Source organism: Styela clava, chromosome 10, assembly GCF_964204865.1.
Source record: "Styela clava chromosome 10, kaStyClav1.hap1.2, whole genome shotgun sequence".
Lineage (NCBI taxonomy): Eukaryota > Metazoa > Chordata > Ascidiacea > Stolidobranchia > Styelidae > Styela > Styela clava.
In genome coordinates this window covers 12291351-12315414 of record NC_135259.1, presented here as the reverse complement: position 1 = coordinate 12315414, position 24064 = coordinate 12291351, and the positions used below count along the sequence as shown (strand labels likewise).

At 33.8% G+C, this 24064-nt stretch overlaps 1 protein-coding gene across 2 annotated transcripts; it reads right to left on the bottom strand.

Annotated features, from left to right (window-relative positions):
* Positions 1-1013: 1013 nt before the first annotated feature.
* Positions 1014-24064, bottom strand: LOC120337678 (uncharacterized). 2 transcript variants are annotated; one of them, XM_039405542.2, is made up of 22 exons: positions 23344-24064; positions 22743-22892; positions 20573-20728; positions 19553-19720; positions 18923-18992; positions 17405-17803; positions 16979-17088; positions 15667-16382; positions 14415-14862; positions 12564-12713; positions 12277-12384; positions 11177-11318; positions 10380-10438; positions 9504-9731; positions 8396-8581; positions 7338-7436; positions 6805-6879; positions 5865-6006; positions 5001-5119; positions 3666-3938; positions 2612-2789; positions 1014-2089 (listed from the first exon to the last, which is right to left on the bottom strand). In XM_039405542.2, the coding sequence occupies exons 1-22, from the start codon at positions 23545-23547 to the stop codon at positions 2058-2060; spliced, it is 4212 nt and encodes a 1403-aa protein (XP_039261476.2). In that variant the 5' UTR covers positions 23548-24064; the 3' UTR covers positions 1014-2057. The 2 variants fall into 2 exon arrangements, with proteins under 2 accessions (XP_039261476.2, XP_039261477.2); XM_039405543.2 differs by having other exon boundaries at positions 16979-17085; positions 23344-24063.

The following is a 24064-nucleotide window of genomic DNA, read 5'->3' as shown; positions in this document are numbered from 1 at the left end:
CTCAAGATATCATCTGTGAAATTTGGTGGAAATGATTCCTATCATTCGAATACAAAATGCGCTCATTGAAAAGTACAGCACGTAGCTAACTTCGGTGTCCATATTGTGACCCACGCGTCGGGCTGGACATTTTGAATCAAATATTCGAATCAGTTCAGACGGGAATTTCGATTTGCCGCTATCTTGGTTTTTTTTTTGCTCGCCCGCGGGTCGAAATGGAATTCCTAATTATTTTTATTCAAGTCATATTTTTAAAATGAAATTCTGACATGTGACTCTATTCTTCCGAGCGAGTTGTTGATGAAACATGTTTCTCATGGTGTGTGAGCACTCAGCGAACTTGTTTGAGTGATCGACTGCGCGTTCTCACCAATTAATGTGCCTGGAGGACTCATATTACAATTAAACAGTCAATACAACATATCTCAGAAGTATTCGAGATTCGATTCGAAAAAATATTCCATTCGATTCTGAAATCATCACATACTCAGGCGCGGCGGTGTGGCTCAACGGGCTAAGCGTTAGGAATACGCTCGCCACCGCACCTCTAATCACTCTGCGTGGGTATGCAGGTTCGAGTCCCATGCAGGGATGGTTATGTGCGAGAGGATTGCTGGACTCCTCGCCGTCTTTGGGTGGTTCACGTAACCGCTGGTCGGTTACGGCTTCCTCCACCACCAAGTCCATGCTTCCGAAAACAAAACAGTAAAACTAATCCCATACCCGACTTGGAATGGTAACCGGACGAGAGGCCGTGGTTCGCCATATGGATAAGCCGTCTTATCGGCTTTCCTCTCCCCCGGGATAAATATGTAAATCCTATCCTATCCTACTCGAAAATTACGACTTAATCATACGACGAACCACGTTACCAGTCCATATCGAGCATGGGGTTACCTAGCCAAGTATTTGTTCCAGATGCATGGACCTCAAGTAACAAACTGAATGGCTAAGCTGATATAGTCGCGTGTTATCGTATTAAATCCGAATCTGGAATAATATATAAAGACCAATTTTATGAGTGAATTTAATGTACTTATGAATTACCGATACATTCATAAACCATGCATGAGATAGCAAACTAGGACCATGTCGACAAATATAACACACTGAATCAATGCATAGGGTATATATATAGCAAAAAGTACATACAGCGAAGGGAACACAAGTCACATTGGCATGGTGCTGGACTAGACCAATTAAAATTCACCAGCTTAGCGGGATAAAAAAAAAAAAAATTTAAATTATTTACAAATAGTTGGACTTTAAAATTGAGAGAATATTATATTTTTTTCTGCTAGATGAGAACAAATAGCGTTCAGGACAGGGGTTTTTAATCGCATGGTGATTTAAACACTCGGAGGTGAATTCGACCAGCTTTGCAGGTGGATCATTTCAATTCATTACATATTTATCCTGGGAGCGAGAACACTCGATAAACATATGGCTTGGACTCGATTACATGATCAAATAGAAAATTGCAACACCATGGAAGTTACAACATCATCTGTTGCAAAATAAATGAATAACAAGGGGAATTTTCCTTTCGAAATTTGTGAAGGGAATAAGGATGGAAAACCTTGATCTTGGTTGCACTGTGCTTTTTTCCATACAGTACAGTAGTGATCATATAGGAGTTTTTCACTAATGATAATGAAGCAAACAAATGGACCACTTGTTATTATCAACCCATAACTACTGACATATTATTTGTCATGTTGAATTGTATGTTAAAATGTAATTCTTGATACTTCAGTGGTAATTTATGACATTCCTTTCATCGATATTTCCTTTTTTCAATTGAGGTTTCGCAAACTTTCTTCAAACAAATTTGATACAAATACTTAGGCTATTATTTTCTTGAAATTTTTTTTAGCTGGTTTAAAAATCTTTGCTTTATAATAAAAATAACATTCCTTATTACATAGTTAAACTTCACAGATTCCTAGTATATTCAAACAGCATAGAATATAACACGCAGACTGAATCTTATATCATTACTGGTGCAAAAATGAACTGTTGCATTTGTTGTATTACGTAAATATCTCTGTCAAGATTCATTTGTCCATTTCAACATCTTCATTCTCACCTATATAGAGACAAATTTTCAAAAAATTGTGTTAAGATATACTTTTGATTTAATTTTAAATAAGTAGAAATTGTGATTAATGAAAGCCATTGCGCTCAAAAAATATTTTTGTTCGTTCCTTCATATTTCGTTATGGTCGGTCCTCCAGTCAATACCAATTTATTTGACCTTATTAAAATTCTTGAAATACTCAATAAATATACTTTAGGAACAATATCTCCAATTCCCAACCATTGAATTTATAACCATTTCGCACTACAGTTTTATTCAGAATAGTGCATCTGAGGTGCACAATTGAACACCTCTCGTTCGATCACCGGTCTATGTCAGGTAAAGGTTTCTGGCCTGGTACCTAAGATAAAGCAGGTAAAGTATACAAAATGTGCGTGACAGTTAGTTGGTCAAAACACCTAATACCTTGGATTAATCATCACAATTTCAACAAAATTGTCATTTCAACCTAAAATTTCTTTTTATTAATTACAAAGACTCTAATTTCTAAACAGAAATGATAGAACAAACCTTGTCTTTTCAATGGCAATTTTTTAACTTCCGCAAGCAGAGTTTTACGATAAGTATCTTCACTTTCCCTTGCCTTTTTCTGTGGGATATCAATATCTTCTCTTCTCAAGCAAGTTTTCAACTCATCAACCGTAAAAATATCTGCTGGATCCAGACGATGAATGTTAACAAGATTAACCTGTAAAAGAAATAATAAGTTACAATAAGCTTCTCGACACTGGATTCCTGAGCATTTTCATACAACGTATTTATATTTATTTCGCTCCGAACAAGTCTCTACACATGCAACCACTGCTGGTAAGGATAGTTTGGAAAGACTGAACTTTTTCAGGTCCTGCATTACCTACACACCATAGGTAGGGTTATTTTAACCAAAGGTTTTAACCTGCAATGCCAACATTGTCTGTCAAGTCTAATACTTTAACCCCTAAGTTTAACCCCCTTTTACCCAACAAGCAGCAATCATTGTTTTTTGAAACTTGTATTCATCAGAATTTTTCTGATATATGACAATTCCCAACAATAGTCATTTTGTCTTCGAAAGAGTTATAGTTAGTTAGGGTACAATCTGCATCTACAATCTACAATGCCAGCACTTTTTACTTGACAGGTACTTGAATAATTTGAAAAAAAATGTGTGTTTGAACCTGTTTACATACCATCCTCAATAAAACACTCAAAATGAGCAACAAAAATTTTGCATCAGTGAATTATAGGACAAATTTTTATTGAATGAATAGTCTAAGACAGTGGTTTTCAACCGCTGGTCGGCTTCAACCTTCCTGCCAGTCCGCCAAATATATTCCAATATTGTATCTCAATTACAAAATGAAAGGCGTTAATGGCCTGCCCATTTAATTTGTGAGTTTTACCTCCTATTGATGTGTAAACCAAACTTGGTCAGAAAGTTCTACGCCCATTACTTGCCCTGAACAGCTGGATACCATTGTCACAGTTCTGAATATCGCATTAAAAAAATACCCTGATCTCTGTGACAAATCCATTAAATTACTGCTGATTTTTTGTACGACTTGTGAGAAAATATGGAACTTACCAGATATTCAATATAATGAAGCTTGCACAACCCAGCACAATTATTCATTACATTACGTCCACAAGCATCATCTTTCAGTCCATCGGGAGTATCTTTCTGTTCCATAACCTCACACGTTTTTTGATTCCCTCCTTTTGTGTTGTATTGTATGTTATTATCGCGTAAAAGTTTTTGAAGTTGAGATGGATTGTAATCTCTCAAGTAAAACAAGCAATCACGAGGATGGTGAGCATGTAGTCCTCTTGAATGACATGTTGGAAATTTACCACATTTCTGTGTAGAATAGAAAATTAATGAACTGCGCTAATCAAAATTATTTATAGAGGGACTACTATGAATTGTGTATTGAACTAACTGCAAATCCTTTTTTACTTCCTACTTTAGATCTAAGGTTGTGAGACAATATAAGAAGTGATAAATTGGAATAATACAATCTCTTTCAACGAAATAGCGAGTATATTTGTAAGCTTTAATTTATTCACAGTCTAATATCTAGGACAGGGGTCTCCAGCCCGCAGCCAATTTTTTGCGGCCCTCGTCATGGTTGGGATTTTTCCACAAAAAACTAAAATAGTACGATGTGAACTATTATTAGGTATTATCGTGTCATTTATCATCAAGAGTCCGGCCCGACAAACTGCAAAAAGTGAAGCAAAATTCCCCCCTGTTGTCCACGTTCATGTTTTATTATATTGTTAATTGTTATAATGCAATTATAAATGCAATAATTTCATTTCGCATGTTCATTGTGACGAAACAAACGAGTTTCGGTCAGTCCATTGTGCCCGAAGAAAGGTTTGCAAAGCTAATTGCACATTCACTTCGCATACCTGCGATTTTTGGCAGTTCTTATATTTGCGAGCTGTTTTTTTCGACTATGAAAGAAAGTTGGCAAATCAGCCCTTCGCACATGACTAACGGACGAGCATTTGCATGTTGTCTTAAGACTAGCGCACCAACGCAAAATAAGGCCAAACATCGAGACCAAATATCCAGCACAAGTGAATGAATATGTTTCATGTCTCGTTTGTTGTAAGATTCAAGTGTAATTTCAACACAATAAATTGAGATACCCATTTTGTACCTAATTTCATGATTTGCGGCCCGCGTGGTCAATAAATTTCGAAAAGTGGCCCGCGACATGTTTTGAGTTGGAGACCCCTGATCTAGGAGAAAAAATTAAGATAAAATAAATATGTCATTTCCATATATAAGCGAAGCAATATGCGAACATGATGACTTAAGTCAAATCACTAGCCCACAGTCTCCCCAACATTACTACATACTTGACGATCCTATGTCATCATATTCTAGATATAACTCAACAGGACTTACTTTTCCATTTTTGAAAGCACTTGCACATCCACTACAGAATTCATGTGAACACTGAGTGCATTTGAAATGCATACATCCTCCTTTTGCAAGAGCATAACGGAAATTGCAGTCGGGACAATCTGCAAAAATAGTATTAATAAAATCTCTTTAGAATGCGAGAAAGACTGCGACCCTTAGATGAGGTAATGCACCACGGGTATTGGTCTAACGTGCAACAAATTGTATAAAATTTTTGCGATAGAGATACTCGCTGCTCACAAAATTAAAATATGCCAATTTAAAGTTACATCAATGATGGATTCAAACAATATTTGATACAGGATCAATAACTTGACAACAGAGTGAGGTCTGAACAACATAATAGGTTGCCTAACAATAAAAATAATTTTCCTGGGGATATCATGTGGCACTTCCCCATGGATTGGTATGATAAACTTTCAAATTCCTGTGTGAATACCAATAAATGAGTGATGGGTGTACTAAGATTTAGATAAATACAAATTGTGCAACCCTTTCAAATATGATACAAAGTGGGAGGAAAAGCACAAATTTTTTATATATTCACCTAAAAAAATTGAAACTCATTGTCTGGTCTGCAGAATATTTAATGTGAACAACAAATGTGAATAACAAATACATTTCAATTTTTGACAATATTAAGATATAATTTCTAAAAATCTAAATATAATAATTTTAATAATAGCGAAATTTAAATAGAGTAAAAGAAAATAAATTTGAACTCAACGCAAACAAGTCCCATTTTATTCATTTTTTAATTTAACACTTATAACTATTTAATTGTTTTATTAAGCCAATCAAATTATATTATCACAGTTTATAAAGTAGGTATATGTGAAAACAAACCTATTCCATTTTCTTTTAGATGACGAGCAAGACCAACTGCTTGAAACTCTGGATCGTTTTGTTCTTTCCAACGCTGGAATTGTTCACAAGTGATACCATCATGTTGGGATTCCCAGTTCTTTTTACATTTGTAACATGTTCCCTGAAATAAGTTTTCACTCGATTATCGGTCAACATCAATATCCAATTACTTCATCTCATTTGGCAAATGATGGTCATTTACCGTGTTTTTCCGAAAATAAGACCGGATCTTATTTCAATTTTCTTCCGAAAAATAACACTAGGGCTTATTTTGGGGGGATGTCTTTTTTCATTTATCAAAAAGAATATGAAAAGGTAGAGAATTATGAGATTTTCAAATATACAAAATATGAAACCGATATTAATTTACTTATAAATAAGACGTTTTCCATCACACATTTTAGATTAATAATTGATCAACTTGTAGGAGAGATTTCTTGCCATCAACTAGGTAAAAATATTCAGCGCTTTAGACTAGGTCTTATTTTTGGGGAAACACAGTAGTAGCCAGATCATGATCAATGAAAAAATATGTAATCATCTTTAATAGTTGGATTTAGCTATGCTGACATTAAAGGTTCAAATATCAGGGTCAAATTCCACGCGCACAGGCTAATATAGGGTGCAATAATTAGCGTTGGCAATGACAAACCACAAGATTGTGTTCCCTTGAAGGCTTCAATGTATAACAGCTTCTTATATACCAGCAGCTGTTTGCACAGAGCATCTCAAACCACATACCTATTGATATTCAATCCTTGCATTGTTATTTGCGATGACAGGCATGTTCTAAATGCTTATTACAATAAACCAACTGTTGGTTAGTGTCTTTGTAAATCTAAATTTTCGTCCCCACAAACTTTGCTCGAGCAATGACTCTCATTCAAAAATGAGTGAAAAAAAAAGTAAATATAATTACCTTTCTGCAAAATGGACAAACCATCTTTAAATTATTATTTTCAGCGTCATATTCATATTGAAATCCACCGCTGCACTGTAATTAGATTAAGATAAATTAGGGAGTGTCCTAAATAAAAAAAAATTCTATCAAGCAAAACATCGTGTGCACAAATTAATATTTTGATTTGAAGATTATAAGGTTATGAAATGTATTGCACAGCATCCATGAAACCCTATTTGATCAAAAATTTTGTCAGATTTCAAGAAGTATAATTTTGCACAATATCATATGCTACTCATTTAACGGTAGTAGAAAAGAGCTCTCAGATTTTATAAGTTGTACAGGCAACGATATCTAAACAAGCCCTATATAATTGACAAATATTTATATTCCGTTGGTAAAAAAAAATAAATAGATTGAAACATCTGAGTAGACAAAAACTAAAACTTTATTTTTAGTAATTTAGTATTTAGTAATTTAGTATTATTCTTTATTTTCAAATTCTTTCTTTATTTTCCACAATATAACAAGAAGCTGAGTGACCAACTTACATGTGAACACCATCTGAAGTTTGGCAATCTCATCAAAGTAAAATCGCGAGATTTTTGTAAAAAAATATCATGATATTTCTTGTCTGGCATATGCCGAAGCTAAATATAATAAATACTTATTATTTACGAAAATAATCGTTTTCTCCAATAAAGAAACTAAATTCAGGTCTACCGCAAGGGGCGGGCATAGGACCAATACTATTTATTCATAATGTTTCTCATACCAACTCCATATTATTGCCAAACTTTCTAATTATTATTCCAATTATTAATTATTATTATTCCAATTATATACCAATTATTATTCATGAAAAAAATGGTTTTCTCCAATAAACTAAATTTAGGTCCAATAGGATCAATACTATTTATTCATAATGTTTCTCATATCAACTCCATATTGTCACCAAACTTCGTAACATAGATTTTTAAGTCCCTTCAAATTTTGCTGTTTCCAAGAATGACAATTAAAAAAAGGATGTTTCCAAGAATGACAATTAAAAAAAGGATGTTATGGATTCAAAATACGTATATTGGTGGTATCATTTATCAAAATGTTAAGAGAAACATAGTTAACACTTTTCAAGAGACACAAAGTTAAAAACTATTTTTATAAAAACTTGCGACAAATACAAATGTAGCACTTTTACGGCTGCAAAATCAAATTATTACAATCGTTTTTTACATAACATTTATTTCACCACAAATCATTTCAAAGAGAAAAAGTTGCGCTAGTTTGCCATCAGCGAGTTCATATTTCGTAGCAAGGCTTTATTTGGGAAAAATAGACACCACCAAGTTTTTACACTGTGATATTTCTGACATATACAATTGGGCAACGCTTCAATGCCAAATGAAAAATAAATAAGAAAAATTCTAGAAAATGAATATTTTGTCAAAAAAATGAGCGACCCAAGAGGATTTCTAGGCGACCCGACCCATATGTTGGGAAAACTGAAATACATACTTATAATATGCATACCTATTTCATACTAAATGACGATGATTCGATATACATTATTATTTTATTTGAGTTGCTACTGAGAAACAAAATTACTTACAATAGCATCAACATGGCTGAAAAAATTTAACAATGTTTCTTCATCACTGTTTGTTTCAGGCTGTGAGCACACAGGACAGACAATATCCCTTATGTTTTTATCTGTGACGCATATGGCTAGATGTTGCTCCAAACAAGATCTACAATAATTACATCCATTGTCACCACAGGTTGGCAGGCATGTAATCTGGAAAATTGAAAACAAGTTCTTGTATCAGAAATATCAAAAAAATATACAGAAAATTAAAATTTCTGTTTATAGTAAGCGAATGCTTCTCCTCACAACTGGTGGCCAATCATTTTTAAAGTTTTATCACTTATGTTAAGTTGATTTTTTTCCAGTTAGTCAAAATCAATTGTACAGAGAATGAGAAAAAAAGTAACCACATAGTTTTACTGGGGAAGGGAAGCTGTTGGGAATCAAAGCTGGCTATCAAGCAGCTACATCCAAGGTTCTAACATATAATCTAAAATCAAAAAAAATGGGGGTTTCAGTTTCACACTTGTGTTATTCTAGTCAAGAATGGTTTTGACAAATTGACCAACCAGCATTGTAATCTAAAGATAGATCAGGGGTGATAACCTTTTCAGATGAGTGGGTATTACGGAAGACTGTTGATCATAGATACTCGATAAAGTTCTGCATCAATACGAAATTGCAACTTTTTTGCAAGTCCCATAATCATTAGTTGGTATTGTGTAGTTTTGAGCTTTGTTGCCGGTAGATTTATACTATTATAGTACAGCAGTTAATTTATTGAAAGAATGAATCAATGCCAGTTTTATTACGATTTGACGGATGATCGAAAAAACATGGTGGGTCATTGGTTTGCCATTCCTTAGATAGTTATTAGAAATTATATGAAAGAGATATCATACCACTACATGGATGGGGTAATATTCCCCACCTAAATATGGTTAAATCTACTAGAAGGCTATTACGTTTACATCTCGTTCTACATGATCCAATATCTAAACCAACATTTTCTAATTCACTGGAACAATTTTATATGACATTTGACAGTATTGCAGTCATGAAGCTTGATTAAAGATTGATTATATCGGTTATGAAACAAGTCTTTTGAAAATCATAGAAGAAAAATACTTACTTTACTTTGAGGGAACTTCTCCGTACATATCATGCATTCATTATCAAGATAACGAATGGCATTATCAACATCTATCATATCATTATCACTGGAGATAGCTTCAATTGCGTCTTGTAGTAAGGTAGACAGAAGTTCATCTGGTAAGATTTCCAACAATGCATTCAACGTTTCGGCACGAGGCACTTGCTTGAAATCAAATATGGCTACAAATGCATGGTTTTTCAACAACTGGGAAAACAAATAGAAAACAATTATAAATAGATGTAAAGATATACACATTATCACCATTAGCTTACATTAAAAGTGCAACTTAGGATAGAAGTTACCCATTTATACCGGGGGAGAAGGAAAGGCGATAAGACGGCTTAACCATATGGCGAACCACAGCCTCTTGTTCGGTTACCATTCCATGTCTAGTAGGGGATTAGTTAGTTATATTTGTATTCGGAAGCATGGACTTCATGGTGGAGGGAGCCGTAACCGACCAGCGGTTACGTGAACCACCCTACGTCGACGAGGAGTCCAGCAATCCTCTCGCACATACCTATCCTGCATGGAATTCGAACCTACGAACCTAGCAGAGTAATCAGAGGTGCGGTGGCAAGCGGTGAGCCACACCGCCATGCCACCCTTCGAATCCAAAAATTTGGATCATGCTATCGCTGATTGAATCTCCTGCACCAACTATGTGGATGGGGATGGTTGACAGGTGATTATTAAAACTTTCAGACTTAAATATAACGGCACAACAGGTTAAAATCCCATGCCCACCACCAGAAAATTTTCAATCCTTTGGAAATGAACTAGCGCTTATCAAACTGCTAAAATTTCTGAATTAGTTGTTGAGAACAACAAATATTAGGTGTAAAATCTTACTTCGTTTTTGTCAATTTCTAGCGCACGTTTAAACGTCACAACATCAGGTTCATCATCAGCTTCAAAACAAAAAAGAAATAAATTAGTGAAAACACAGGATTCAGATGCATGAACTTGATGACGGAGGAAGCCCTAATTGACCAGCGGTTATGTGAACCACCCTATGGCAGGAAGGAGTCCAGCAATCGCCTTGCACATAATTATCCCCCCCAGGATTCGAACCCCTGGGCCTGCAGAGTAATCAGAGGTGGGGTGACAAAAGTATTTCTAACACTGAGCCCTATTTACCACACCGTCGAGCCGAGTACATTTGCTAAAGTTACGATAGGAAACGAACCTACTTGATATAACGGAGTATAAACAGAAACAATCATAAGCATGCCAGTTTCTGAAAGTTTTACATTATAATATGTCCAATGAATGGGATACCATACCCTTGGAGAATATCTTAACGTAATACATAAACATGAACACCTGATTTTTTGACATCAAGATTTGGTTAAATTATGATGCATTTGAGAGTGTTCTCTAATTTTTAGTTGCTTGTAAATGTTGTAATGATATAATATTATTAACAAATTGATTAATAATTGCTGATAATACAGCTTACCGGTACTATTATTTGAGCTTGGCTTCAGGGTTAACCAGTTACTTGCTCAGAAATAACATTCATTATTACTGAATGAGTGCGCATAACATTGCTTTAGGCGAAAATGCTGGGGATTGGAGAACTAGGTCTCTGTACTTTTGTATTAATAATTTTTTAACATCATCTTACAAAAATCAAATTAAAAAACCTTCTTTCTCAATGAATTCTTTGTAAATATCCTGTAAATGATCTTTCTGTAAAGAGGTTCTTGCCAGATATCTATCCCCTTTATTAGCAGACATTGCTTTCTGAGCAGCTTCGAAACCAAATTCTTCCCCGAGATCTCTCACCTGAAAATTTTCTCAAATTAGAAGAGATATAGTTTTAATGAATACAAACAACATTGAGAACTATCAACAAACAACAACCTTAACTTTTAAAAACTTCCGATGCAAAAAATAGGCAGTATTGAGAATAACGATATTAAGTTTTAAACCTAAACCTATTTCCATCTCGTCAATGTCAAATGGAAATTGTCAATTTAACTAACAATAGTGAATAACACCATGGGCGTGGTGGTTTATATCTTGTCTGAAGTATATTAACATGTAGACAGAGATTTGAGCCAAATCAAATTGCTTCTCAGTTGACCAGACCCATAATTTTTTAATATGTATTAGCATGTCTTTCACTCCAGACAATCCTCTCTGCATGTATAATCTTGTACTGATATATTAGGAGATATTATATTACGAAAAGACCAAAATCCTCCCCTTTTTGAATAGCCTGTGCCACAGCTATTCAACTGGCGGACCGTGATTCGAATCAGGACCTTCCGAGTTTTCAATTCGGACCGCTACTTTGTTTCTGATCAATAAATGCCTAACTTTGGATATGTGAAGGTTTCCTTTCATTAATTGATTTTCAAATTTTCAAAGATTGTTCTATAATTTGCTTATATTTGCGTCTGACTAAATATGAAAAGAACTGTAACGTTGAGAAAGTGCGCGTTCAAGGATGTCGAAATATAATTTCTGGAAAGGCCGGATTCCAGTAGTTTTGAAGTTTTGTTTACGGATCTTTGGTAAAAAATATTAGAGAAGCCCAGGCCTATGCAATATACTACACCTTAGCATGAGATTTGAGCACAAGATTTTCAACTTGTGATCTGTGGATTAAAGTTTCAACCAATACCATTACACCTACTTTGGGTGGTCTGTGGCCCTGGAGGGTTCTCATCCTCCTAAACAAGAAGAAGTTTCCTGTCTCTCATACACGAAACTTTATAAAGATATGAATAGCGATTACCTTTTCATGTTGAGCATCAACAATTAATTCAAAAGCTTTTTCAAAATTGTACTCTCCTTCTAATAAAACATCTTCAGCACTTTCCGCTGATATTTTGTATCCTTTTTCCTGAATACAAATTTTATTTTTTACTATTTAGTCAATACAATGTTACAAAATTACCTTATATATAGCTATAAGCTGTGTTGCTCTCATAATCCCACTCACACAGACATTTGAGACCAGAATAAAACCAAAAGTTTCCTTAAAAACTAATGAAATTAAAAAAAATAAAATAAGAAATTCACCTTCACGAAAACAATAAACGACATGACATGATTTTTCCAATTTCTTTCCAACCAGGAATTAGGTGTAAACCTCATATCATTTTTTTCCTTCTCTAATTCCTTTATTGCAACTTGTACTTGATCGGGACGAAACATTTCCAAATCCCCAGCCTGAAAAATATGTTTTCATGTAAGATTTGTCGAAGAATGAATGGGTATCAAGCAACCCTATGAATTGTGTACGAATGAGATTTCAAAAACTACAAAATGTTTGTTCCACTCAAAAATAAATAATACAGGGTGTCGATAAAGTTCCTTTACAATTTTCAATTTTGTTATGAAGTCAGTTTTCAATATATGTTAACCGGTTTGTTGTTTTTTAATCAGTAATTGTTCATTTAATACATCTGTGAGGGCCAAAACAATATACGGTATCGATAAATTTCCTCTGCAAAATTAAAAAAATTCTTAAAAACTTTATGAACACCTTTTATTAAAACGCAAGAAAACAGATTATGGAATCAAAAAAAATATGCAAGGTTTGAGTATTATAAATATTTTGATGTACAACCAGCTTATATCTGATAAGCACCCATTTGAGTTTAACCCTCCCCAACCGATCGGTCCGGTGCCATTTTACATGGGTTATTTTTTGATCAACCATTAGGCCCTAAAGCTTCACTCATGGCTTTTTATTAGCGTGTGATAGAGCCCTATTCAGCAATATATGCAAAACGCACTCATCTAAAAAAAAAAAATTTTCACCCCAAATTTCCAAACTTTCTATTGAACTTGCGAGATTTTGTGTGTAGTAGAGGGTTAATAATTATTCCCAATCAATTAATTTTTATTTCAACGTTTTCTTGTGTTATTCTCCAACAAAACAACACCAAAACCACTATTATAGCAAGAATGGTGACTCTAAAATTCACGATTGTATTTACAGAATTTTTAAGTTCAAGGCTTCAATTGACAATTTTGATGACGTCACACCTCTAATTATTAGTGCACACGCCCCCCTCAATGCAAAAAATGTTACTTTTTCCGACGGAAATGCGCGTAGAAAGCCGTAAACATTCTAATGCCACTGTTACGCATGAAAATTACCATTAATTTCAAGTTTTTTTCACGTTTGAAAAATCTCGATACCTCTGCCAAGTATGGTGCAGTCGAAATCATATTTATCAAAACATCACAGCGCCAGGGATGATATGTATGACTGAAAATACATGCTAAACCAATACTGAGTCATTATAAAGGAGTTAATGGTATTGATTTCCTGTCCGAGTTGCGTCAACAATTTCACACATCTGAATGGCGATTTTGAAATCAACGCTATTTATACGATTCGCACTTTGCGTCACGGCTGGGATCTTTTTTTCGTGGAATATACGACTCTACTATAGAACATTGACTGTAAAACACCATTAATACTATTTAGAGCTGGACTAGGCATAATAATACTGAGTATGCCATCCGGCTGTGTTGGGTTTAGCAAAAAATGTAATCCCTAATAATAAACATTGACGAAACTAATTGTGCATTATGCTTGATTCAATTACCACTTCAATGGACTAATAGAACTAATGAATGAGCAAAAATACAAATTCGACAAACACTCATAAGTAATAAATTAAAAATTTTAGATTAAAAATAACGAAGTTCAATCCAAATTACTGGACATTGAAATAACCAATTAACTCAGGAAATTCATGTCTTACCATGTGATTTGGTTCTACTTTAAGACTATTCGTTTCGAATAATCCAAACTCAACAACAATGATGGCAAATTTTATAGAAAAAATGCCAATTTCTATCTTGGAGAAACATTTTTTTTTATTGAATACAATTCCTGAGATAGTATGTACATACCCTTATCAAGTCCAAGAATTGCGTAGTTTGAAATCTATTTTCCTCCTTCTTCATCCGATTTCTTAAATCTTCCGGAGATATGTTGGGGAGAAATACAGTTGATGTGCTTAGAATCGGTTCTTCGAGTCGATTCCCAACAATATTTGCTTTCAGAGGTATATCACCCTCCTCCGCACTGTGAAAGTCTTCTTCTTCACTGTCGGGTGATTTTTTGTTTAATATCAACTCAGAAGATTTCTTTTTTGGTTCAACCACTTTGCTAGGTATAGTCGTTTCAATGTTCATATGATGCAAACCTGATTCGATTTCAGGTACATAAGGTTTGCGCTCAGGGCTGCTCTTATTTACTTTAGCTGGTTGTGTTGTTCCAATTTGATCATTCGGGAAAATTCGTTTCAAGCTTTCATGAGATAATGGCTCAAATGTTGACGGTGGTATGCTGAATACACTTAAAAAAAGGAAAGTATCAATATATGATTCAAAACATCAACAAATTGCATAGTAGGAATGAACAAACTGAGAAGATGTGATAAGGGATGTCCAAAATGGATTGAACATTCAAATACTAATTACTGTATATCCTAGCATATTAGCCAAGTTTTCAGTGCAATCAGAGTTATGTGCATATAAGCTGACCCGTACGTACGTGTACCACATACAAGTACGACGTATTACGATTTATAAAATCGGCTTATATGCAAATTTTTATAAGTTCACCGTTGAAGCGCCCTGTTTTGGGGGTCAGCTCATATGCAGGATCATCATATGTGCAAGGATATACGGCAGATTCTTGGTTCTAGAAAAATTGGAAGTATTTTCATTCAAAAAATGAAGCGCAGATGACATTTGATACGACAAATGAAAACATCTTTACTAACATATGATGACGGTATAATACCAATCAAAACAGGATCGACCTAACTCTTTGTGTAACTTTAAAACATCAAACTTTATAATGTAGAATGATGTATGGAAGCTCGTTAAGAATTAGCATGAACATTCAATATATCATGTTTCAAAAATATTATTTTAGAATGTATTCAAAATAACTAATCAATCAGTTTTTGGCCATCACCATACACTAACAAAAAAAGTTGAAATTTTTGAAACAAAAATTTGATTTGAGGAAAAATTTTATTAGTTCAAAAAGTTATAGCTTTTTGAAATCCCATGCATACTATCTTGTTCCAGTATTTTAAACATTGTATGATATCGCCATTTGCGTATTTTACATAACTAAATTGAAATTCACCTTTGTAAGTCTGGATCTTCCATAGCTGAAGTACTCATTGGCTGTACAAAATATTGTGCATCTCCTCCACTCCCAGGAGATTTGATTACTGTTTCATCAATAGGTGAGATAGCTCTCTCGTTTCCCTTTCCATATTGCGAAGACGTCAAATTCAAGGGCCCATTATTTGTACTTGGGTAAGAAAAACCAGAATGGTTGATTAAAATTGCACCAGTAACCTCAGGTGAAAAGTCTATCAAGTTTGCTACCGGCACAACTGGCTTTGAAATTTTCGGCAAAGAATTTGTTGAACTACTGCGATGTCCAGAAGAAGCTGGTTGCATCGATGCAACGACATTCTCATCTAGATTCGATTCGACTTCTGATCTGCTCGATTTGAATGACCAACCGCCCTCGCTTGGTAAGTTTGAAAAATTACCGAATTCCATACTCTGAATTGGCACTTCCATTGATGCCTCTTGACTTTGAGAGCTTGGTGGTGGATCTTCGTATCCACACAGAGTTTTAAACTGTGTCTTAATGTCTTCGATTTTATCAATTTTTTCTTGAAAATGATTTGCCAATGATGGTTTTTTATCTGCTTTACTTAAGAGCTGATTAATTCCGCTTTGATACTTAGATGCCTCTTTATCTAAATCTTTTAAACATTGAAATAACTTTTCTCGTTTTGCCATTGGATTTTCAATGTCCATCAATTCAGTAGCCATTCGATTTACCTGCAATATTAAATACACATTACTTTGATCGAAAGAAAATAATAAAGTTATGCTGTCACAAAGACTCAAGTTATCAAAACAATAAAATGAAAATATATTATCACCATATAAAATATCAAAATTCAGAAACCTAAAATTGGAAATCAGCAAGAAATATACTCAACAACTCATGAATTCTTGGACCACCTGAAAGATAGTCTACAAATTAGGGAAAATCAGTACTGCCAACCACATCACTGGGACGATGCTTGATGACCTCCCAGATCAGGTCCATACCGGATAGCATGAATCATGTCTGGTGCGATGCATAACTTTCACATAATCATGAATGTACACGCTTGATAGTGAAATACAATTAACTATGCGTCCATTAGTTGTCCAGTTACTAGTCAAGAAATAATTTCACCATTTTAAGTATCTATAACCAATTCGCAGTTACGTTGACCACCCCGCTACGATGAGAAGTCCAGAAATCCCCTCTTGCATGGGTCAAAGTCATCAAGATAACGTACATTCCAAAATGCAAAACATATTTTAATGAATTTTTTTTTTTTTCGTTGTCTCAAAATGTTATGAATTAAGTATACAAACAATACCTTTCTTGTCCATTCAGTATCTTCTGAAAGTGTGGAAGTTCTGCTGTACATTGTGGGACGAAGTCTCTCACCAGATAATGTTGGTTGATTGCTGTGATTGCCCAGCCCTGCTAAATAAGATTAATACATTGGAAAACTGATTTGTCAAAAATTAACAAATCGGTAAACAGTTTGGTCCACGAATCAAATATACAGTCAAGAATTCCTCTTCCTCAGGATAAATAAGTAGATCTATCCTAAATCCTATTTTTGATTCAATCCAACGTTGAAAGAGTCCGGCAATCCTGTGGTATAAATTAATCGCCCAACAGAATCTGTATTTGTAACAGCTGCAAAGTTAATTAATTTACAGTAGGATAATTGTTAGTTTCTAGCACTTTAAATATCAAATTCAATATTGCTCAAAAAAATACTTTTAACTTATACCTCGCTCTTGTGAAGCAATTTGTCCATGCTGTGGGGAATAGCCCAAACTACCCATTGATCCATTAGGCATGCGATTTTCATAACCATTGTTTAGTGAATTCATCATGCTACTTTCAGGCACGTCTCGAGTAGGAGGTGCAGCGTTTTCAATAATATCTCTAGAGTGGTTTCTTCTTTTCGGATTATTATGCCAAATCTTATCACAGCCTTCACAAAAAATTTTATCACATTTTCGACATTTTATTGTGCTCTTTTTTTGGCCACAAATATCACAGAGTTCTTCATCTAAAATTTCTGTAGGCTGCTGTTGTTCCTTTACAGAAACGTTTTTGAATCCGGAATTGGAAATATTGTTTATGGAATTACCAATGTGGTTTACAGCTTGGAAAGATGCAGGTTCTAAAAATAAATAACAGCTTTGCAGTTTTCTTTAATTATGAATTAGAAACTCAATCCAATTTAATAATCATTTATACTACTTATAAGCTACATTTACTAATATTATTTCCACATTTAGTACAATATTGTACTACTTATTTTTGGATATTCCACACATTATGAATTTTTCTAACTGTGCAAAGGGTGGAGTATGAGTTCCTCGTAACAATAGCTAGGAAACCTTTGAATATAGAACAAATAACATAAACAAAGTTTATAGGCATAGTGAGAAGGGAATAAAGGTATCCAGCGATAGACAAAGGGCAGAATATAATTAGGTATGTTACCAAAAATATAAAGTTCATCCAATTTAAATAAAAACTTCGCCAGTGGATTGATACAAGTCAAAATAAGAAAACGATACCAAGTATGTAAAAAACGGTCAAAAAATTATAGAGATATCTGCATTTTTGTAATGCCTGAGAGCCAAATTTTCTTCATTGAGGTTATCATTACGCCAATCGCCGAATCAAAAACTGTGGCCACAAGAATGTCAGACCGATAAATAACAAGTTGTATATCAGCTATTTTTGAAGGTAATGGAACAAAATTTAGAACAAAAGATATTGTGTCTAGAAGAACCTAATAAAACAAAGTATACAAATTCTGAGTTGAGAAAGAAATACATGTGTTGTTATAAATTTTATCGATGCCCATCGACAATATCATTACCGTAATTAGCAGTACGTATAAGTCAAGCGTAATTTTTGAAAGCTCCGGGTGTTGGGAAAATTATGCGCTAATGAAAAAATTTGAATTCGAGGCCATAGTCGTGTATTATATGTAAGTTATGTCAAAATTTAATGAAATTCTAAGCTCTTGCAGGCAATCCATATTAATGTTTAAAAGTGGTACTCCGACGTGACATGACTGTACCTAGTAAACGTGATGCCTACATTTTTTGGCACAAAATAGCGTGTTTTGTAACATTCCTAATATATAGAAAAAGGTTGGAATCACTGCCGTGATGATATAGGTAAAATACAGTACAAATCTATTTATTAATATTGAAGACATTGAATGAACTGTAAGTATGCGAATGATCTACAAATTATTTCCTGTGAATGAAACTAAAGTTACCTTGAAGCATTGGTTCATCGAATTTCCTACCAGCCCCTTGTAGGACTGCTTCATATGTTGGGGGGTTCGGCTGAAATGTAAATAACATATATATTAATTATTTTAAAATTAAGTATAAAAATAGAATTAGAACAAAATCAAAACTTTTATAAGTCTTAATAAATTGATTGCATTATAAACATATTTGCGGTAGCAAAGTGGTTCAAGCAGGTGAAAAAATACATTAGAAATTTATAAGGCCACCTATTGTGTTTTAAAATCTAGATGAAATTTCCTTTATGATATTAATTGAGTATAGTATAATAGAAGAAATTTGAAAAGTGCGTATAACCTTGTTTTTGCCAAATCATGGGAAGCAAATCTTTTAAAAAACACAAGGACATCACCTGACAATATGTTTATTGGAGTTAGACTACTTTTTAGAAGTAGCACTTTACCTTATAAATTTTCAAAAAATTTGAAAAATGGCTCAAATACAGTTCAACAAAATCAGTATCAGTAGTTGGAGGTATGTGTTAACATGCAATATAGAAGACATTAGAAACTAACACATGTCAGTTTTGCATCATTTTATTTGAGATCATAAAACTAAGATGTCTACACTAATCTGCATAAATTGAAGAAACTTACTAATGAACCAGGCATATTTGAAATATCATTTGAACTTGAGGAAGGTTCTGGTGTAGCTGGAGCAGCAGGAGTACTGGGCTTCACTTTTTCTTGATAAGCAGTTTGTATTGCTCTAATTTCCGTCTTAGGAATATAGGGATAAAAATCTTTCTCGAGTTTGTGTTCGCCCTGCAAAATGAAAAAAAACATCTTTGAAATTAAAATATATCTATTTTGTCATAACTTTTTCATCAGAAGTGAATATTTTGTAATTCAAGAATTTTTTTTCACAATTTGATTAGAATAATCAGATCCATTTTGCAGTAAAAGATTCCGTTCTTTAAAAGATTTTTTAAAATTCCCTAAAAAACTGTCTTAAAATACCTCAAAATTTTAAATGCACAAAAAGTTACAGTTGAATTAATTAGCCTAGTTATAATTACAATTGGAATGAAATACACTGGTCAATAGTCAAAGTATGATAGTTGTTGCTAATGCTTCTAATATTTCTGTATCATTAAACATAATTACCGTATGCTCAATCAAAATTAAATACCTAAACCAGGGGTGTGCACCATTTAACTACCGTATATATAATCAACTTCAAACATCTAGCTGGGCTACACAAAAAATTGAGTTTTTCCAAGTACACAACGGATTAAAGGATTCTCCCAAAATTCATTCTACATTTTAGCGGGACAATTGAAATTTGGGGTTCTTGCCAAGTTTGTTATTAACATCAGCTTTTACAGAAGTTGTAGCAACCCTTAACTGACAAGAGGAAAGAAAGCAGCTATCACTTAGATTTACGGTACAAAAACCACAGGCAAATCGGCGAAAGATTTAACGCATCGACAAGAGAATAAAAAACATTATGTATTTTTACCCATGTGAGCACCTATTTAGACTTTAAGAGATTGATAACTGTCGAATTAGGATTTTATGCTCGGTGGGGAAAAATCTGGGTGTTGACAAGGGCCACACTAAATGGCCGAATTGTGGCCCGTTGTCTGCCTGTTGCATACCCTAATCTAAACTTACATGTGCTAGCATTATCAACTCTTGTCGAAGCAAAAGAATATCTGCTGTAACTGATGCGATCATAGGTACATCAGGTACAAGAATATCTTCAGGATAAGACAGACCATCAAGTACTAATGTTGTATATCCGAGAAGTTTCAAAATATCTCTTGCACCCTGAAGTAAGATGAAAAAAAAAACGTTGAGTGATAAGCCATAACATGTTAAGAGCTGCTGAGTACTGAGCTATCTCCAATGTGCTATATTATATATCATGGGCAGTTTCTTACAGTATAGAACAACGGACAACAGGCAGATTTAATATAACTCAAAATTTTCTAAATTTAAATGTACAATAATCGAAATTCAACTATAATGACATCTTACAGTTACAGTGTTATCCCAATGACACTAAAATTCAATTGCAACATAGGGAAGAAAAGAATATAATAGTAACTACAAGGACTTGACATTTCGAATCGGAAATTTAAATCATATAGCAAATTATGAAAATTGATTCTGTCAAAAATTTCGCTGTCATCTTCGCAAACGTTTTTGCCAAAGGTAACTATCAGCCAAGTTACGATTTAAGTTAAAATTCACATAAAACGCAAGTTTATCCACATAACATTTTTCAAGTCAATTATTACTAGTTACTGAGTATGGCTGGGCCTATATTCGAATATTCAATTATTAGAATAGCAATTCACTATTCGAAAATTTGGTAACAGGTGACGCGAAAGGTCAAAACGATTGAATTTCACAACTCACTTGCGAATTTTCGACGAAAACACGAGAACACGCGTGGTGTTTCTCGCAAGTTTGAACAACAAGAACAAGAAATGAATTTTTTGCTAGTAGGTGTCAATGGTGGCAACCCAAATTTTCTAAATTGAAAAGCGGCAATACAAAATACTAAAATAAAACAGTAAACACCAAAACTTTTGTTTTATGATCGTACGCGACCGATTAAAAACGCTTCTTTAGATCGAAAAATTTCATCTAAAAACAACATTAGTACGTACAGTAGGCTACTGGAGCGCCGTAAGTGTTCTACGAACTGCTCAGATTTTTTGAATTCACAAAAATACGAATCAAAACAAAATATAATCAGGCACTTTATCACGCATTTTTGTGTTCACGGATTGTCATGATATTTTCCGATTAATATTGCTTTTATTTCGTCAACACAGCCGCAGATTAAAAAGATCACCATTAAATTAATAATAAAGAAAGGCGGTGAATATGTATTTTTGATTTACTATTATACCTTAAATATATTTTAATAAGCACTAAATCAAGTTGTACTTTCTGGAAATTTATAGCAGATAGTAGGATTTTTCTAACGACTATAAAAAATTTGCAAGATCTCTAAAAATATGTATCAAGACTAAATATATTCGGGCGATATGTCAGCAGATTGCTGTGGCATTTTAAAGAAGTAATGCTATCATCTTGTCTTAAGTCGACGCAACCGCGAGATACCATGAACCCAATTAAAATAGAAAGACATTTTAAATTCTCGTCCTTGTCATGGATTGAATATAGTGCGACAGAAAAGGCCATTATACACTAAAAAAAGTCGGCTCTTTTAACGGACGCGTAATTGCGGCGAATTTCCGATTTTGGAATTCGTTCAAATTCCGTTGTGTTTGGTTTTATTGCTTCTTCACACAGAGTACGGTTGCAATAAACGCACCTTGAGTCCGCAAAGGTTTTTGCCGGTGAGAAATTAGTCCTCGACCAAAAAAGGTTGGGAAACGCTGTTCTAGTGAGTTATTAATGAAACATATTTCTTATTCAAACTGTCTGAGTCATGGATTCTGTGTTTCAGTAATTTATGTGCATTGAGGACCCATCGGCCATCACAATAAAAAAGTCACATTCAATTGAACAATTTCCAAGTATTCGAGATTCGACTCAGAAAAAGTATTCAATTCAATTCTGAAATCATCAGGTATTCGAATGTCTAGCCCAAATAATTACATATGGTTATATACAATAAGGGGTATGTAGTCAAGTGTGGTCGTTAAAGCGTACATATTGATTAATAATTAACTTGTGACTCAGACTTAAATAAAGATATTTGGATTATTTTCTTTTATACAGTATCAGCAATAAATTCTTCATTAATTTTAGTATGAGACTATATAAATTTACGTTTGTTGTTTAATATAAACTATCATTTTACCCTAACAATATCAACTTCAAGTTTGAATATATTGTTCGATAATCTGACAACCCTCCATTGTGCGGGTCGTTCTGAGCGTAATAAATTTTTTCCATATCTTTCCAATATACTCAATCCTCTCAAAAGTGCTCCGAGGCCAGGACCATTTCTCTGAAAAATTTAACAGATAATTCAAATTTTATAATTTTTTACACAGAATATGTACTGTTAATACCAATTAGATATTTTCTGATCTGTTTTTAAGTTAGGCTAGCATAAGTTAGTATTATCAATAGGACGGAGAGAGGGGTAGCGCAATAGCCTAACCTAAGTAACCAGACTAACAAAGAACAGATGAAAAATTGCTTGTAGGACAATGAAAAAATAGTATCAAAATCTCCTGTGAATACCTGACCACCGTTTGGCTAAATTGTTGTTGTTATTAGAATGATTGTTGTTGATGGAAAAAAATTGCTATTTTCAACTGATAAACGAATCAAATTTTCAGTACATGAATAGGGTTGAAGCTACCAACTATACTACCGAACTACCGAATATATTTATTCAATCATCACAACCTTTGTGTCAATACAATAATCATCATACTACACAATTATTTTACCCCACAATTATCCTCCAAAATTCGTAGAACATCAAGATGTTTGTATCGCGCAGGAACAGGTAGATCAAACTGTAAAAGATCATCAACTAAATGTTGAACATTATCACGCTTTGTGGACCCATGTCGAACTTGCGTCTCAAGAACATTCCTCGCCCTCATCAACTGAGAATTGCTGTCCAATGGTTGACTGATATTCTTGTACATCTTGCTATCATGTACAGCCTTATTACTCAAAATAAAGTATCATGATCAAGGGAATGAGCTCTGTAGCATAAAAGTAAGAAAAGTTTGAAGAAATTTGATTAATTCACATAACATGCAATTAATTGATGAAAATGAAGAAAAACTGATTCAGAATAAGGAGAGAAAAACTTTGGGCAAGGTTTAAAATTTACAAAACAAATATACAAAATGTCGAAAGAGGTCGTACAAGATCAATCCCCTTAAAAAAATATATTAAATCGTAAACATCGACACAAATAGAACTACAGAGATAATATAATATAGTCAAATGCTATCCACTGCTAGCTACATACCTTTGATACTGAAAAACAGTAAGAATGCTGCAAATAATTTTTCAAACATTCATGCTTACATCTGATTGTTTTCTATTTACTGCCTTAAAAGTTTCTAGTAAAAAAAAACAGAACCATTGCGGCCATAACATCCCCTCTTAATAAAAAGTGAAAAATAAGTAGTTCAAATAACATAATTACATAGT

Bases quoted from the DNA above. Each gene is read 5' to 3' on its own strand.
- LOC120337678 (XM_039405542.2), bottom strand. From the start codon at position 23,547: ATGTACAAGAATATCAGTCAACCATTGGACAGCAATTCTCAGTTGATG. The intron at 10,439-11,176 runs GTTTTTTAATTT...TTTGTTTTGAAG, and splicing joins AGAATTCATTGAGAAAGAAG to CTGATGATGAACCTGATGTT. The intron at 9,732-10,379 runs GTAAGATTTTAC...TTGTTTTCCCAG, and splicing joins TAGAAATTGACAAAAACGAA to TTGTTGAAAAACCATGCATT.